Here is a 16,320-nt window from a genome sequence, read left to right as displayed (position 1 = left end):
TCATGGTGGCCCTCTCCTGGCATTCCAGGGTCACCGGACATCAGTGCACAGCCATTTTCCACACGCCTTCCTCATTGAGTCCTCTCGGAAGAGCTCCCCAATGGACCACGGTCCCTCCAACATTCTCCTCTTCATCACAGGACACACTTGCCTGCTTGCCAAGACCAGCGCTGGTTCTCCAGGCTCAGGGCAGGTGGTTTGTCTCACTGGGTGATATCCCCTCACCCAGCAGCGGGACTAGCAGGTCTTGGCCTCAGTCCTGGTTACAGGTAGTAGTCTTGCAGAGCTTCCCCTTCTCGCACAGCCTGTCTGGCTGCTTGGCAGATGACAGCGTTTGGAGCCTCAAGCTCTCCTTCTTATATTTCATTTCCAGACAAGAAAATGTGATTTAGGGTTTCAATCTTTGATGTTTTATGTAGGGGTTCCGCTTCTTTTGAAGTGTACACTGTTTTTTTCTACTTTCCCATTGAGAGGATGTCTGTTGCAGCAGGGAGAGTATGGAGCTGATTGAGCCACAACACAATTCATGGGAATGACCAGAGTTCACACCTGGATGTCAACCACAGTGATATGTGCATCAAAAGGTTAATCCAGGGCTCCCAGCCAATCTCTTTGTGATTCTCTTATCAGCCCCAACTCCTTCCTGAGATGTTTGGCCCCTTCCTTATGATATATCAATGAATTAAGGAGCAACATTTTCAAGTGTAAAGGGGGAGTTTCTTCCTCCTTTGCACCAGCTCAAAGGAATGCAGTAATACACCAAATTTGTCTTGGGGGATTCCTCTTCTACTCCTCACGTCGTAACCAGGTAGACCTGGACTTCCAAAAATGAAATCCAGGGTCCTCCATGTACTGTACTACTGCAGGCACACTTGCACTCAGTGTACTTTTACAGCACACATACTCTCCATTAGTTACCTGCATGCAGTATGCTACTAAAGACACACATGCCCACAGCACACAAAGTCTGTGCACACTGTTCAGTACTGTAACTTTTTGTATTATACCAGGATGTGCTATTTGCAAACATACTCACACTTCCAGCGCACACACTCACCATGTGCTTGCTGCAAAGCACTTCACCCTTCCTGTATTGTACATCTTGCATGCGCACATACACCCAGTACATACTTTTATTGCGCACGCACAGCACATTACTCCACCTCTCATGTGGTGTATTCCTTGCAGGCATAGATACACACAGTACATGCACTAACCACACATATACTTCATAACACTGCTCTATCCTTGAACTATACCCTTCCCAGGCACACACACTCCAAGGGCAGAGTCACTACTCCTGCACTATGTAGCACTCTATATCCACCTGATGTGGGCACAGGGTGAGTTAAGCACACATCAGATCAAATTTTTAAAAAGGTGAGTGAACCTGTGGGCCTCCTTCAAGTTACAGGCTAAAAAGGGCCTGTTGATTACTAAAGATCAGTACATGGTATGCTGCCACCAATGCGCTCTTGCTGCTTAACTCTTAGTGAAGGCAGTAGTCTTCCACCACTAAGAGGGTAGCATTTTGGGCACCCCTTCTGGTCCAACAAGACTGCAATCTGTGAGGAAGGATTATGTTATGGTGCACACACATTATCCGAGTTTACCCATTGCAAAAAAGAAAAGAAAAAAAATCAGCATGAGGAATCCAGACAACCATACAGTTGGGCACTCAGGCCAGGATTATGCATCTTTAACCATGCAGAGGACGGTTTTGTCACAACACCCAGTATTTGCATTTTCAATATCACAGGTTAATATTTGCAAACCTTCACTGTGGCAACTTCAGAATTAAGGTCAAGGTAAAAACAGGTACAAAAAAAAGAATGATTTTAAAAAAACATTAAAAAAACAGAAACCAATCAGCAACCCATCAACAAATTAACCACTGCAGGTGCTCTTCTATATCTGCTGTGGTAGCATTAATTTTTTTTACAAACGTATAATGCAGCTGTGGCCTTGCTGATTTGGGGAACCTTTCCTAACAGAACTGATGTACAGAATGTTTCCCCTCCCCTGTAGATGTTGCTCCTCCCACAGCCCTTATCTGGCCTTGCCACAACACTTCATTTTCTACCTTTTAGCCAAGCTGCACTGCCACGCTGTTGTACAATATGGCTAAAAAACATTGTCGTAATCAATAGCTCTTGCATATGTGAGACTTATTGGCTTGGCCAATGCTTGTTTCTCCCAAATTTCAGCAGGGTACGTAAGGAATTGTACTTATTCAATTTCCCTTCACTTGTGCGAGCCTTCTGTGGTGTAACACATTTGATCGTGTACTAAATGTGACGTTCTCAAACAAACCCTGAGAGCAACAATATGTTGCTGTATCCCAGCCTGGTCGCATGCAAATGCAGTGCGATTTAAAATAGAGAAATGGTTCTGAATACTTGTCTTTTTTAAATGATTTATGACCATACCACCAGAAGCAACAAGAGACATTCGATTCCGACGCAGCTTTGACTATTTCTATACCGAGAGGGACCCATGGGGTCAGGTCGCGTTCTTTACGATTACTCAGCGTGGGCTGACACATGACTTACAATTCCAACATGTGGGCAGACATGAGATCATGGCACGTTTTTCTAATTATTTTTAGAATAGTACAGTACCACTCCGGAAGTGGTGACACGCAAGATCACAGCTTTACAGCTGCAGCACTGAGGCAGGCACATTCAGGAACATGATTTATTCTAGTTTAAGCAGGCACAGCAAAAAAAAAGAAAAAAGAAAAAAGAAAACTAATTATGCATGTAAACCTGGGGACAGTTAACAAGGAACATGGCATATTCACCCAGTGTAAGAAAATCACAGTCCGCAGAATAAAAAATGGTGTACTTTAAGGATGGTGCTGAATTCAAGTTGGTTGTGCCTATGCTCAAAGGAAACACGCAGCCTTAATACACTCAACAAGTGATTAACTCAGGAACAAAGGACAGCCTAAGTAGCCAGCAAGTCCATAAGAATGTGTTCCCGTCACTCGTATTGTAGAAACTCGGGGATTGATTACTGCGAGAGCACAGATATCACGTCATTTCACAAGGATTCCCTACAAGAGTGACAGAGTGACATGAAGAGTTTAACTTTTCACTCAGAAAGACGGCAATGCTCCGTGTCACTCTGTGCACGTGTACAGTATTGTGTTCATCTGGAATGATCAACCATGACTAGATTGGACCAATTCGTAGTGAACACAGGCCTGTGCATTTTTAAGAAATCGTCGAAAAGAGAGAGGATAACCAGGCAGGGCAGACGCAATAAATAAGCTCCAAGATGCTCCAAAAGATGGCGGTGTCTTGTGCTTTATTGGCAACACTAAGAACAAGCTGAAACAAGACAACAATGCAAGTGATCAAACACTGAGCCCAAAACTAAGCACAGTATAAAATGTGAGGTGTGCATACATGTCAAACAAGCATATTTATAATCCAATGTGTGCATACATGTCAAACAAGCATATTTATAATCCAATGTGATAGGACCATACACACAGAACACAAAAGCAACTAATCAGATCCAGAAAAGAGAAAAGAAATATGCATAAAAGGGAAGATATAAGAAGTAGAAATCCTTACATCCCAGGAACCTGGTACAGGCCTGTAATACCTTGACTATTTAAATTCACTTTGAAATAACAAGACACTAAACCATACTGAAGCCTAATGTTTGTGAACATTTACAACAGTACAGAGACAACACAAACAAGGGTCTTTCAATCAATGGTACATATAAAAGGAAGGAACACCATTTTGAAAACGAAGAGTATTTTCAGATGAAGAAGCAGATATGCCCACTTAGTTTAGAGTTAGGGAGGTCAATTGGTCAAAAAAGGGGATACCTCGGGAATTGTGAAGTCACAGAATGGCCAATGACAACACATACTAACACAAAGGGCTTGCCATAGACTACATATGTTTCTCTTAATCCATCTAGCTGGCTAGTTAACCAGGTTCTAGACCATCACGTACAAGAGAGTCAATGAAAGAAAAGAACGACCTCACAATCGTTTGCAAAATAAATTTTTGCGGACAGCCCTCCTCTGGTTTCTAGTTAAGTGGGGAGAAGGGTTCAAGGTGCATCTGCAACGCATACCGTGTTTGCAACTGGCATGGTAGCACTGTTGTACATAATGTTCATAAACATTACAATGAAATAAAAAAAACAGGAAGGGCAATCCGCCTTGCCCACATCTGTCTCAAGCACAGCTGCTCCACTTAATTTACATGATAAAAGTATGATGCTACTCTCCTAGATAGAACTAAGCACCTCTCAAACAAGAATAATAAAGCTTCTATCGCCCATGGCTTGTGCAGAGTGGACCTGGCGCATCAGAGCTGCATTTTGATGGGTCTTTGGGATTTATTTGGTGTTGATAGTCTAAAGAGGCACTGTCTGATTTAATAGTTAGATATTTAATAAACCGGTATTTGTGGTATTTCCCTGCACAGACTCCTGAAAAAATGATTCACTCAAGGCAATCAAACCTGCACTTTTCGTTAATGTTCTTAATTGCCATTCTTGGTTTGTGATTGGTTTTGGTAAATACCACATTGCTAGATCACTCACCATTTCAATTCATGGTGCCCCTTTTTTTTTTTTTATTTAAGTTCCAAAGTCTTGGGTTTGGTCAATCAATCTCGCATAACAACTCTCAACCTGATTCTGGCTCAATGTGACTAAACACCTAATTGCACAGGACATAACCTCCTTTCTTACAGTTATCAAGGGTCCAGATCAGCAGTCTTGAATTTTAGATCATTACACCAGCTGTAGTTAAAGCATTTTCTTCCAGATATTACATTGGATCAGATTTAAGATTTTGGCAACATTGGACAAACCCTAGAGCCTCACTCCATGCAGAAGCATAAGCCCCATATAAGCTGAAAAGATTTTTGATGTGGCTTAGTGTGCAGAATCAGCCAATCATTCCACTGTGTGGGTGTAGGCCATTGTGGAGGAAAAGCATGATGAAAGCTGGGCCCGGCAGAGAGACCGAGGTGTCGAGACTAAGGGTTGTATATTACTAACACTCCTGCAATTACAACACAACTTTGCAGATAAGGTAATTCTTTTTTTTTTATACTATTATGTATTATATATTTAGGTACTTGTATTGCATAAAACGTAGTGGCATAAAAACGTATACATCACAGGAAATGGTGTGTTATGAACATATTCCACAGTTGTCTGAAAAATACAGATTTTAGATCTAATGATGACACGTTGTTATGAAACAATGAATACCCCTGAATTGGAAACTGCAAGCTAAATTTTGGCAGAAGCAAATGATTGACTTTCCAATCCAGGCAGTATTATAATGCCTTTCTTATCAGTCAATCAACTCTTTGGTTTCCCAATTTGATGTATGACAACACCCACTCTTAGTTTTACACTTAAACATATTTCTTCAAATCATTAGCAATGTGGAACTTTATAAAATGTCTCTTTGTCCAAGGCACGTGTTGGGAAATCTAATAGACTTGTAAAAAGAATCCAATTGTCACTTTTGGTGCCAGCAGTGAGGCAACAAATGATGGCAGCATTCTGAAAGTATTATTTAGGGCTCACATTATATTAGGGCTTAAATTCAAAGAAGGCCACTTTTTCTACATTTTCGCTAATCTATATCTATGGGTTGGAAGTAGGCAGGAAGCAGTAGTTCCAGGGATGGAAGGCCCTGTAAATTTGTGTACACCCACAAACTAACATGTTGAAGTGCATCAGCCAGCTCCTCTCCAATCTTTTACCATACTGGAAATGTACTTCGGATAATGGCAGGAATAATAATTTTTTCTTGGGAAGAGAAAAAAAAACTAGCATTTGCAATGCAAATAGGTCTCGCATTTGTGAGTTAGAGATATTGACATTGTAAATAGCAATGTTTTTTACCTATACGTCTTAATTTTGGAGTGAATGTATGTAGTGTGCAAAATCCCTTGAAAAGGTCCTGCACTTCGTAACAAATATATTGAAAAAGACGCAAAGTGTGGATTGTATCAACAATTGCTTGGCACGTACCTCATGGGCGAAGTGTCGCCACACATGCACACCATGGTGCTTTACTAATGCGAGACTCATTAATAAAAGTGTGAATCCAAATCCCAGCTTCTCTTTCATTTTCTAGACTATTTGACTCACTCTCCTGCGTCTTGGTTATCGACCAAACACTGGAAGGCAATGAAGTTTGCCGAGGGGGCAGGGGAGCTTCGGGGGTACATGAAAATATATTCATTGCCTAGTTGTCACAGATCTCCCGGTGCTATTAGTTAAAAGTGTGCAGATTTCATTAAGATATTAAGAGTACTTTACTCGCATCTATGAGAAAATCAACATCAACTAAACAAAATGCCAGAATGCGTGTCAGTTTTAACAGTGTTTTAGACAGTACTGGTTGCTTAGTTTCATTGCATTAATTTTTGTATTTACTCTTTTATACAGCATCCAAAGTAGGTTACCTAACCCCAAAGCTCCGAGATGTTAAATGACCCATAGAAGGGAGTGTTTTACAGTTAGGCAAATGTGTCCAAATGTAATTTTGGTAGTGCCATGGAATGATCAGCCAATGAGGTACTCGATGAGCAGGTATTTAACTACACGTTCAAAACGTACGGTATTGTGGCTGTTTGTTTGTACACAACCACCTCACACAGAGCTTCATCTACCAGACAGTGCTCACAGAGGGGCGACTAAAGCACAGAACAAAATGTATTCATTTATCCCGAGTGTGAAGGCACCTGGAAGGCTTAGGTGCCCGCCCGGAGAGAGGCTAGGGATCCCAGCACTTCTACAGACTCCGCCATTCTCCTCTGCACCAGAAGGGCACAGCTCAGAATCTGCCACTTCTGCTAAGAAAAGGTGAGGGGGATGAGATTGGGGCATGCAGGAGTTGCCGGCAGATTTCCAGGTTATTGAAAGTGATGATTCTGAAGTGAGGCAATGGAGACTGAGTTTGTCTGCACCAGTCTATTTCTCTACCATCTACCGGGCTCACTGTCATGTATCCATTCATCTCTTTTTGTTAGAGGTGCGCAAGCCAATATATTAATTAACATGTAGAGCTAGCTGGAGACGAGCCAAGGGATACGAGCCAGTGGGCGAGCCGTGAAAATGATCAGCATGTTAATCATACAGTAATCATGATGTAAATGTGCGATAATGTCTCTTCAGAATTAAAAAAAGTGCATTTCTTTAGCACGTCAACTCAGTACATAAGATTATAACACTGAATTGAGTGGAAGTTATTAAAAGTGCTTGTTTTAAGCATGAGTTAAAACACTGCCGCTCCTTCCCCCGACAACAATGCCATTTGTAAACTAAGAGGGGTCAGTTGCCATGCATACCCCGAATGTTGCCAAGAGTCTTATTATATTTAGAGCAACATTAAAATCTAGTTCATTAAACACGAGAAGTTTTTGAACAGTACGCATCTTGAACTTGCATATTTCAAGGTGCCAATAATAAAGATGAAAACGGAAGTGCCAGCAGGCAAAAAAACACGAACAGGAGTGGGGGGGGGGGCAGGGGAGGGTGAGAAGTCACAGACTGAGGGAGGGGACGGTGGGGTGGGGAGACAGGGAAGAAAATAGTGTTAGGAGTAAAGGGGCCAATAGCTGTGGAAGGATACAAATGATGAATGAGGAGGGACTAACAAGCCTCAAATCAATCAGAAGGCAGCATTTAAGACAAAAGCCAATGGGCAGAGAGTGGGCGGAGCTTCCACATTACAGTATATACTGCATGTTTCACAAAGCGATGGCAGCGCATTCGCGCTGAAACGCTAGGCAAGACCTAAAAGACAACAGTGCCAGGAGTAAAGGGGCCACTAGCCGTGGAAGGATACAAATGATGAATGAGGAGGGACCAACAAGCCTCAAACCAATCGGAAGGCAGCATTCAAGACAAAAGCCAATGGGCAGAGATTGAGCGGAGCTTCCATGAAGCTTCCACACTACAGTATATACGGCATGCCTCGCAAAGCGATGGCAGCACATTCGCGCTGCAACGCTAGGCGAGACATAAAAAGAATGTAGGGAAAATTAATTTGCAATGGCTCAGTACATTTTTGTACTAAGAAAATGTGTGCGCGTGTATTTGCTCATGAGAAAATGGGAATCACAAAAGTTTGCTACAAGTATGCTTTCAAGGCTCCTTCTGTACAGTGTTGTGAATTCCTGAAAGTTCTAAACCTGTACCAATGCATGAACATACACATGCAGTGTACCTGTTTTGCCTTGGGCCCCTAATGTATTTTCATTTTGCCCATAATGCTGCCCCAAATACTTTTACACCGATTCTCCGTGGTTAATCTTATTTTTAATACAATATTGGCATGAATAAACATGTTTTACTAAGTGGCACTTCCTATAAACTGTATTTAAATTTGAATACTTTTGAAAAATATTTTATTCAAGTTGCAACTTTTTTGTGTACTTCTTTTTAACAATCACTGATCTTGTGATCATGATTTTGCATTATAATATATATTCATATATTTTTTTAAATTCAATGAGCTCTATAGGAGGATTACAACTGACCACAGATTGGTACATTTTGCCGCCGTTTTTATACTGGGACACTGTCAGTAATGCAAGCCAAGGTCACCAAGCGCTTGCAGTAATGAATCATTATACAAGTTTGAATACTAAACCATAGACACACAAAAACCTTGCATTATTGTAAGGCAATCATCTTTCACAGATCCACACTGTGGTACTGTACATTGTCAGCCAAAGGGTTCCTTTTAAAGTGGGTTGCACATACTTGGCCAGTAGGCAAAATAAGCATCAATCCTAGTAGGCCTTCACCCTAAAATATATGTCCAGGATGTCAGTAGTAGGAATTCCACACTCCTATACAATTCTTGAGCTTTTAATCACAGGTCATTGCCTCTTTATGTCTAACTCTACACTGAACCAAAAAGTGTTGTGAGTTTCAGGGGACCTTTCTTGGCTAGTTTTGGTGCAACACCCACATCAGGTCTCAAACTCAAATACCATGGGTCACATAATTGACCAATCTAGCTTAGGTACAACCTGGCAGATGGAACATTCCTGAGGGTTTTCAGCTAAAACTGAAAGAATACGGATTCACACTCAATACTCATTTCTGAGATGGAATTAAGATCTCCTTACAAGTTTTTGCCTGCAAACTAATCTACGAAGACATTGGATATTGGACTTTGAAGGGAGAACTTTTTAAAAGGTGCTCTTTTCCTGCTGCAGCTATACAGAATGTTTGGATCAATGTGCACAGTTAGTTATTTGTTGGGAACAGGTCCCTAATGTGTATGTACTTCACAAGGCTTGTGAAAGTCAAACTACATGTGTTCCAATCTTTCTGACATCAAACTGATAATGTGACAGCACCACAGGCACATTACCACGTGTGATCTTTGAATGTCTGATGGTTGGGTAATTCAAGGTCAGGATCTGAAAAGAAATACAACTGATTTGCTAAAAAGAAGCCTTTGTACTCTTTCTCCCCATGCCCTAGTTGTCCAGGTAAAACATTTCTCCGATGGGTGCATCCATATTGGTATACTTGCCCGATACATAAATATGCACAATATGCAAACTGACATCCTCACCACATTAGTGGGCCCATTAATTGCTAGTCACACTGGGTATGGTGTCACTAGACTCCAATTCAATCTGCATTAAGACCCCACTGTAGAAACAAATTCTGCATTTTCTCAGAGAAAAGACAAAACATCTTGAGCAAGACTTTCTGCTTTTATTTAGAAGGGAAGCGCAGAGGTTCTTGGAAGGCCGCCACATCCCATTACTGCTTCACCAATGTTTAGTGTTCTTCAATATTAGCTAGCAACTTATCTGCTTCCCCCTAACAATGCGTGTGGTTTTTCTTAAACAAATATTAAGTAAGACTTGGGATTTAGGAGCGATGGAGGAGATGAGGGAGTTTGCAGATATTGGTGCAAATTGGTCTGGATCTCGTTTTGCATCTTGTTTAGGATGGATTTCTGGTCAAGTGGGTGAATTTATAAAGATGCATATGTGAGTATGGATATTTGAGTATGGGCAATCTGTGGATTGGGGAACCTATTTGAATTATGTATCAGACAGGTTAATTTGAGAGTGGCACAAAATACTGGTGGACTGTCAGGGTTCAAATGAATGTATGCAAAACTGCCCCACAAAACTGCTATTGGTACTCATCCATGTACATTAAACTGCCACTAAAGAAGACACTTGTTAGGGGCTTTAGCATGTACTGTCAATGAGAAAAAATAATGTGCATTAGGTAGAGACAGGCACCAAGAAACAATTTAAAACAATACAATAAGATGCATACATGCCACATCAAAATGTTGCTAAAATATTATTAATCTTGGGGTACATGATGCATTGGCTGGTTTCACAGCACACTAAACTGGACTTTAGTGCACCCAATAAATTATTAAGTACCATAAAGAGAGCGATAAGGGGCCTAAGATATAACGTCATCAAAGGATGCATTAAACTGGAAGGTTTAAAAAATGTTGCTAAAATGTAGTGTTCTTGCTGTTTTCTGCAATCCGGTGGTGGGCATGCCACAAAACAACTGTTGTACTACAAATGTTCTGCCCCCGAAGCTGTGAAGTGCACTGCTAGAGTCCTTGGATTTGGAGTGTGCATATCTTTTCATCCCTTTGTTGTACAAAATATATTGGGGGGGCGCGGGTTGCAAAGATTGTGTATAAGGGAACAGCGAGCAAGGATATGGTAAGATTTGTTGAATAAAGAGGAATTTCTCTCAGAGATAAATTACAGGATAAGTCATATGAAAAGCTTCCTGTTTATGGCCGAGTTTAAAGTTCATCACAATTCCAATGTTCTTCACCTTGGAGGCCATATATGAATCCCCAAGAGGTACACACCATGTAATTAGTAATAACTGGGAAAGTTCTGAGGACTTTGTATGTCACTCGTAGCTGGCAGCATTCTTGTATCCACCATAAAGGAGTCATGGATGGTCAGAGACTCGAACAGTTGCATAAGCACCTGTTGGCACATCGGCCTCAAATTCCAGACAACATGAACTAAATGTTAAGTTGCTATGAGAACATTTAACAGACCCCAATATCAAACAAACAACCTAGGTCTGGACTACAGTCTCTATTAACATTAGGAAATTCCTTCCTGGATCGCAACCAGTAGCAACCTGCATGCATCTTAAACATCTCCAAAATAAGTATGTGGAACGTCATTGTGTGAGTCTCAATCTGAGACCTTAGTTCTCAAATCTCCTAAAAAGGCATCAGTACTTGCATGAGCATTGAAATTACTCTCTACAATTAACATATTTTTTGGCTGAGCTACATGCAGGGGCAACGAATTCACTTTCATCTTAGCTGACAGACAGCACCACCACAGTAAAAATATTATCTACAAAGTTCAGAATTGATGCCAACCGTCATCAACAACTGATGTAATGCAAAAGCGCACAGTAGAATGCACCCATCATACGAATCCTCAAGGCAGCCATTGCTGGGCTCACACGTTCACCAGATGAACATTCAGGGTGAATTAAGAGATCGCAATGAAGAGTACAAAGAAACAGCACAATGACCTCAAGAACACTTTGCTGTGGTCCTGCAATGAGCGGTTCACACTGCCAGCTGGCAGAAATAAGATCTGGGCAAAGGGGGGGACGTGACTTCCAGCTTTCAAGGTTCTCTCCAATAGGAGCAGTGATTTAAATACACAAGTAGGGCTTTCCTCAACTACACACAGCTGAGCTTCTCCCACTCCACCATCGGTACCGCCATCGTGTGCACAGCTGCCAGACTCATTCCTCCAATTAATGTTACTTTTTATGTCAAACTTAAACACAGTAAACACATCTTTCTCTGTACGTTAACAGACGTGCACGAAGCCCGGGGTCAAGCATCTGAAAGTAGTTGTGCAGACATCTGCACTGGACTGGCACAAAGCCAAGTCCTACTTCTGGACTGAAGGTTTATTAAGGCAGCTTTGTGTTGTTGGATCTGTAATCTAACAGGCTGCGACAGGGGTCCACAGTGGAAGCCTGGACTGTCCAGATATAGGATGATGTACATGGACTGTGCTTAGCTAAACCTGCCTGGTCACAAATACAGACTCTCTTACATATCCGTACAATTGCACCATCACTATGCACAATCCTTTTTAGCCCAGGCAGAGTAACAAAACGGACAACTGACTTGTGTAGCAGCAATTCTGCAACGGACTCAAAAAACAGAGCCCGAGCCCACGAGCGTCCGGCCACCGAGATCCGACACCCTATGGTCTATAATAATAAAGAGTAGTTTCAAAGTAAAAAAACTTTTTAAGGGTTATTGAAGGTGCAAAGTTCAATTAGATGTTCTTCTGCCCACAGAGGCACGTCAATGATAAACAATTAAACTCACTAGAAAACCTCTCACAGATGTCTAAAAGATTGTAACTGATTTAAATGTATGGGATAACAATCGGATACATGCTGGAGCGTCAACAAAGCCGGTAAAAAGGGAAGAGGTTTGAAACTTTGATTTCACTCTGCACTGCTTTGTTCTAGACTGTCAAACGCAGTGCCCGGCGCCACATGACCAGCCAGGAAGGTTCGGGGTCGAAATGACTTTTTTTCTGAAGGCACTTTAAGGACTTCGTGCGTTTGGACTTGGCTTAATCAGTAACACTTTTCTTGACAAACGTTAAAAAAAAGTATTTAAAACTTGCAACGAGACGACATGGCACGAGAAACGAATGCTCAGAAAAACAAGTAACGGATTTAACTTGACGATTTCAAAGCTTCTGCGTGATTTTACAGAACGTCGTTTCTGGTTCGAGACCCATGTGAGAAAATTCAAAAGAGTGAACTTAAAAGCACCAACGACCGGAGTGGAATCCAGTTCACTCTCTGCATTCACTCCCCCTAACTTTTCGGCTGAACAAAACAAAGAACTGGATACGAGCAAGCCAGTGCCCCCATATACACAGCACGGTAGATGTTTGCTCTCCCCTGCCTGCCTCACGCCTTTGTTCACTGAAAGCAGTGCCTGGGAAACTAAAAGAAACTTAAGTAGACGAAAACAGTAGTCAAGCAAAAAAAAAAAAAAGGTGCAAAACAGCATCTTGCGATCCCGGCATATTATAGCAGGCTGTGGCTTCACTCGGGTTCTCGTTTATAAGCTTTACAATTGTTGCTAAAAGAAAAAAAAAGTGTGTTTGAATGGCAATAGTTTTCATCATGCAGTGTGCTTGTAAGCCTTGGATGCAGCTAGCACACCGGCGTGGGGAGGGCGTTTAGCCACGCAGCTCAATGGAGTGAAACGCAAAGAGCAGAAACTTACAGGATGGTAGTCTGCGGCGAGACGACAGGCAGGGTTTCCAGCATGAGATGCATGCAGCGCACCGTGGTGCGGAAGCACAGGCAGCGGCTGGGGCAGGAGGCTGCTTGCTGCAGGAGGGCGAGCAGCACCGCGGCCACAAGTTGCCACAGGACAAGCCGCCCTGCCATGGCGAGCGGAGCTGGGGGCGGGAGGGTCAGGAACCAGTGGCTGAAGTCGCAGAGCGATGGGACGGAGGCAGTAGCACCTCCGCTCGCGCCCCTCACTGCTCCTCTGGTCGCTCCAACTGCAGAGGCTTTCCCAGCCTCAGGGCAGCAGGGGCCGTGACGTGCAGGACTGCGGCGGGATGGGTGGAGCCGGGCCAGGCAGAGTGCAACGTTGGGAATCCAGGGTGGGTCGCGGCCGGGCTGCAAGCTGCCAATGCCGCTGGGGGTGGATGCTGGGGATTCCGCCGCCGGAGAGTTTCAAAGGCATTTCCAACAATGGATCGCCCCGTGCCTCTCCCCAACTGGCAAACACAATGGTACAAACACAGTATGAGGGAAAACTTTGGTACTGGGTTATTCATGATTCCCTCATTCCAAATGTATCAGGCAGAGTGTTTCAATATTCAAACACCCCCAGCCCCGGCCCACTCCCCCCCACAAATGCACACCCGCCAGGTCTATCATGTCCAGGCCCGGCTCCAGGAATTTTTATTTGGGTGGGCCAAGGGCGCATTTGGGTGGGCCACTGCGGGCCCAATTTGTCCTTTCTGGAAGTAGCCTACAAGCCCTGAATTCATCATAAGTACTTGCAAACAGGCAGCATGATACAACGGATTGCTTCTGTGTGTACACAGAGCATGTGGAGAGTTATTTAAAAGTAAGACCAAGGTTTGGAACTAACTGCAAACCCTTGAATTCTAGCTGTCCAGGCAGTAAGAGCAATGTCTGGACATGACTGCAAACCCTCGAATTCCAGCAGGCCAGGCTTCAACACAAGTACTTGAATGCTAAGCATATTATAAAGTGTTCAAGATTAAGGAAGTCCCTATTACTAAACGAAAGCCTTAAAACCAGTGCCCCTCATCGCTCCAAAGCACCTCCCCCTCATGACCACCTCCTCGGATTTCCTCATTGCCATCCTCCAGCACTGCCCTTCATCTCTCCGTAGCCTCTTCCCCTCATGACCTCCTCCCCAGACTTCCTCCCTATCTCCCTCCACCAGTGCCCCTCATCGCTCCAAAGCCCGTACCCCACATGACCTCCTCCTTGCATTTTCTCACTGCCACCCTCCACCAGTGCCCCTCATCCCTCCATAGCCCCTCCCTCATAACCTCCTCCTCAGACTCCCTCCCTACCACACTCCATCAGTGCCCCTCATCACTCCAAAGCCCCTCCCCATGACCTTCTCCTCAGACTCCCTCACAAACAACCTACACCAGTGCCCCTCATCTCTCCGTAGCTCCACCCCATGACCTCCTCCTCAGATTCCCTCATTGCCACCCTCCACCAGTGCCCCTCAACGCTCCATAGCCCCTCCCTCCATGATGTCCCCCTCAGATTCCCTCATTGCCACCCTGCAACAGTGCCCATCATCTCTCCGTAGCCCCTCTCTCTTATGCATTTTATTTGTTGTATAGTGCTACTCGTAGTGTAGGGTGTCACAGTACTTTACATCACGCACACATTATGCAGAGACAATGAATCATACAAATATGTAAATCAGCCTATAGGGATTGTCACATAAGATAATGAGAGTTACCAGGTGTAGGAATCACATGTTATCCAGACTGCTGGGCAATATGTTTTGAGAGGGTTAGGTTTGGAGAAGCAAAAACCAAAGGAAATATGGCATATGGCCATGTCTGAACTGGGGTGGCAGAGTGGGCTAAAGAACGGTGATGGATTAAACCCAGATCTGTTGACTGGGGGTGAGTGCTTGCAATGTTCAACACTCCGTCCATCATTTCCTTTGGTTTTGCTTTTAGGTTTGGAGAAGCACAAACACAGGATTTAAAGCATACCCCAGTGGTTGGGGTTGGCTTTACTGATTAGAATGTATATCTGCCCAAACAAACTCTTTATTGCAACATTAGAATTATGAAAAACTGGGAAAATTTGAACTAACTAGCAATAAAAAAAAAATCTAATTATACCATTCTAGGTTGAATGCAGGTCTTTGATGACCGTCCATAGGTCACTGTCCTATGTTAGGATTGTAACTTCTGAACTGCAAGTAATCAAAGGATCTCTGTGACAAAGGCAGTAACCCATTGAGCTATTCACGTTAACTACAGTCTATCTGCATTTAAAAACTACAAACAGACAAAAGGTTGCTCTCCAGCAGGATCATTACTCCCCAGAGTTATCTGGACATTTTAATAGTTGTCGTGCCTCCTTGGCAGAACAAGTCATGATAATGATACTAACGATTTAAACAAACGATTTAAATATAATATACACGGCACACAAAGTATGTGTCTTGCTCACAGATGAAAAAAACGCAACAATAGCCACACATTCTCTTACCTGCTCCTTACAAACTCTGTCACAGCCCCATCTGATAACCAGCTCAAGGGGTCAGGAAAATGAACCCGCATAAACAAACTCCCCTTCACCAGCGCTGAAAAGAATTAAATATCCACGCAGCATGACGGTACACACATCCAGGGCCAACCAAAGGATTTGTCACCTTCGCCATGCTCCTATTGTACCTGCACGAGTGGGCGGGGACACAGCACACCTTTCTAATAGGAGATGCAGATGCGTGATTGGGAGAGCGAGCCCAGGCCCAATCACACAACTCCTAAAGAAAGAAGGAAAATAACGTTCAGAGAACGTTTTAAATTGCAGTGGCCATTTTCTGTTGGCCTTGCTGATGTCACTGCCAGGGCCAAGGTCCATGTTTGGGTGGGCCAGGCTCAAGTTTGGGTGGGCCTGGCCCACCCTCTAGAACCGGGCCTGATCATGTCTCTTAACTGTTTAACGTGGAAATAATAATACATTGAAGGTCTTTTGGTG

The 16,320-nt window shown here is 43.2% G+C and overlaps 1 protein-coding gene across 2 annotated transcripts in view; it reads right to left on the bottom strand.

The window, feature by feature from the left end:
* The window catches only part of PXDN (peroxidasin), a 565,162-nt gene extending 551,518 nt beyond the window's left edge, over positions 1–13,644 (bottom strand). The window contains exon 1 of one of the 2 annotated variants that reach the window (XM_085610787.1): positions 13,319–13,644. In XM_085610787.1, the coding sequence (XP_085466913.1) occupies positions 13,319–13,485 (167 nt within the window). In that variant the 5' untranslated portion in view covers positions 13,486–13,644. The remainder of the gene's footprint in view (positions 1–13,318) is intronic. The other variant, XM_085610786.1, reaches the window with a different exon arrangement.
* Positions 13,645–16,320: the final 2,676 nt, after the last annotated feature.

This window comes from Triturus cristatus, chromosome 6 (assembly GCF_964204655.1).
Source record: "Triturus cristatus chromosome 6, aTriCri1.1, whole genome shotgun sequence".
Taxonomy (NCBI): Eukaryota; Metazoa; Chordata; class Amphibia; order Caudata; family Salamandridae; genus Triturus; species Triturus cristatus.
Note: the sequence above shows the minus strand (reverse complement) of the source record. Positions and strands in the feature narration are given on the sequence as shown.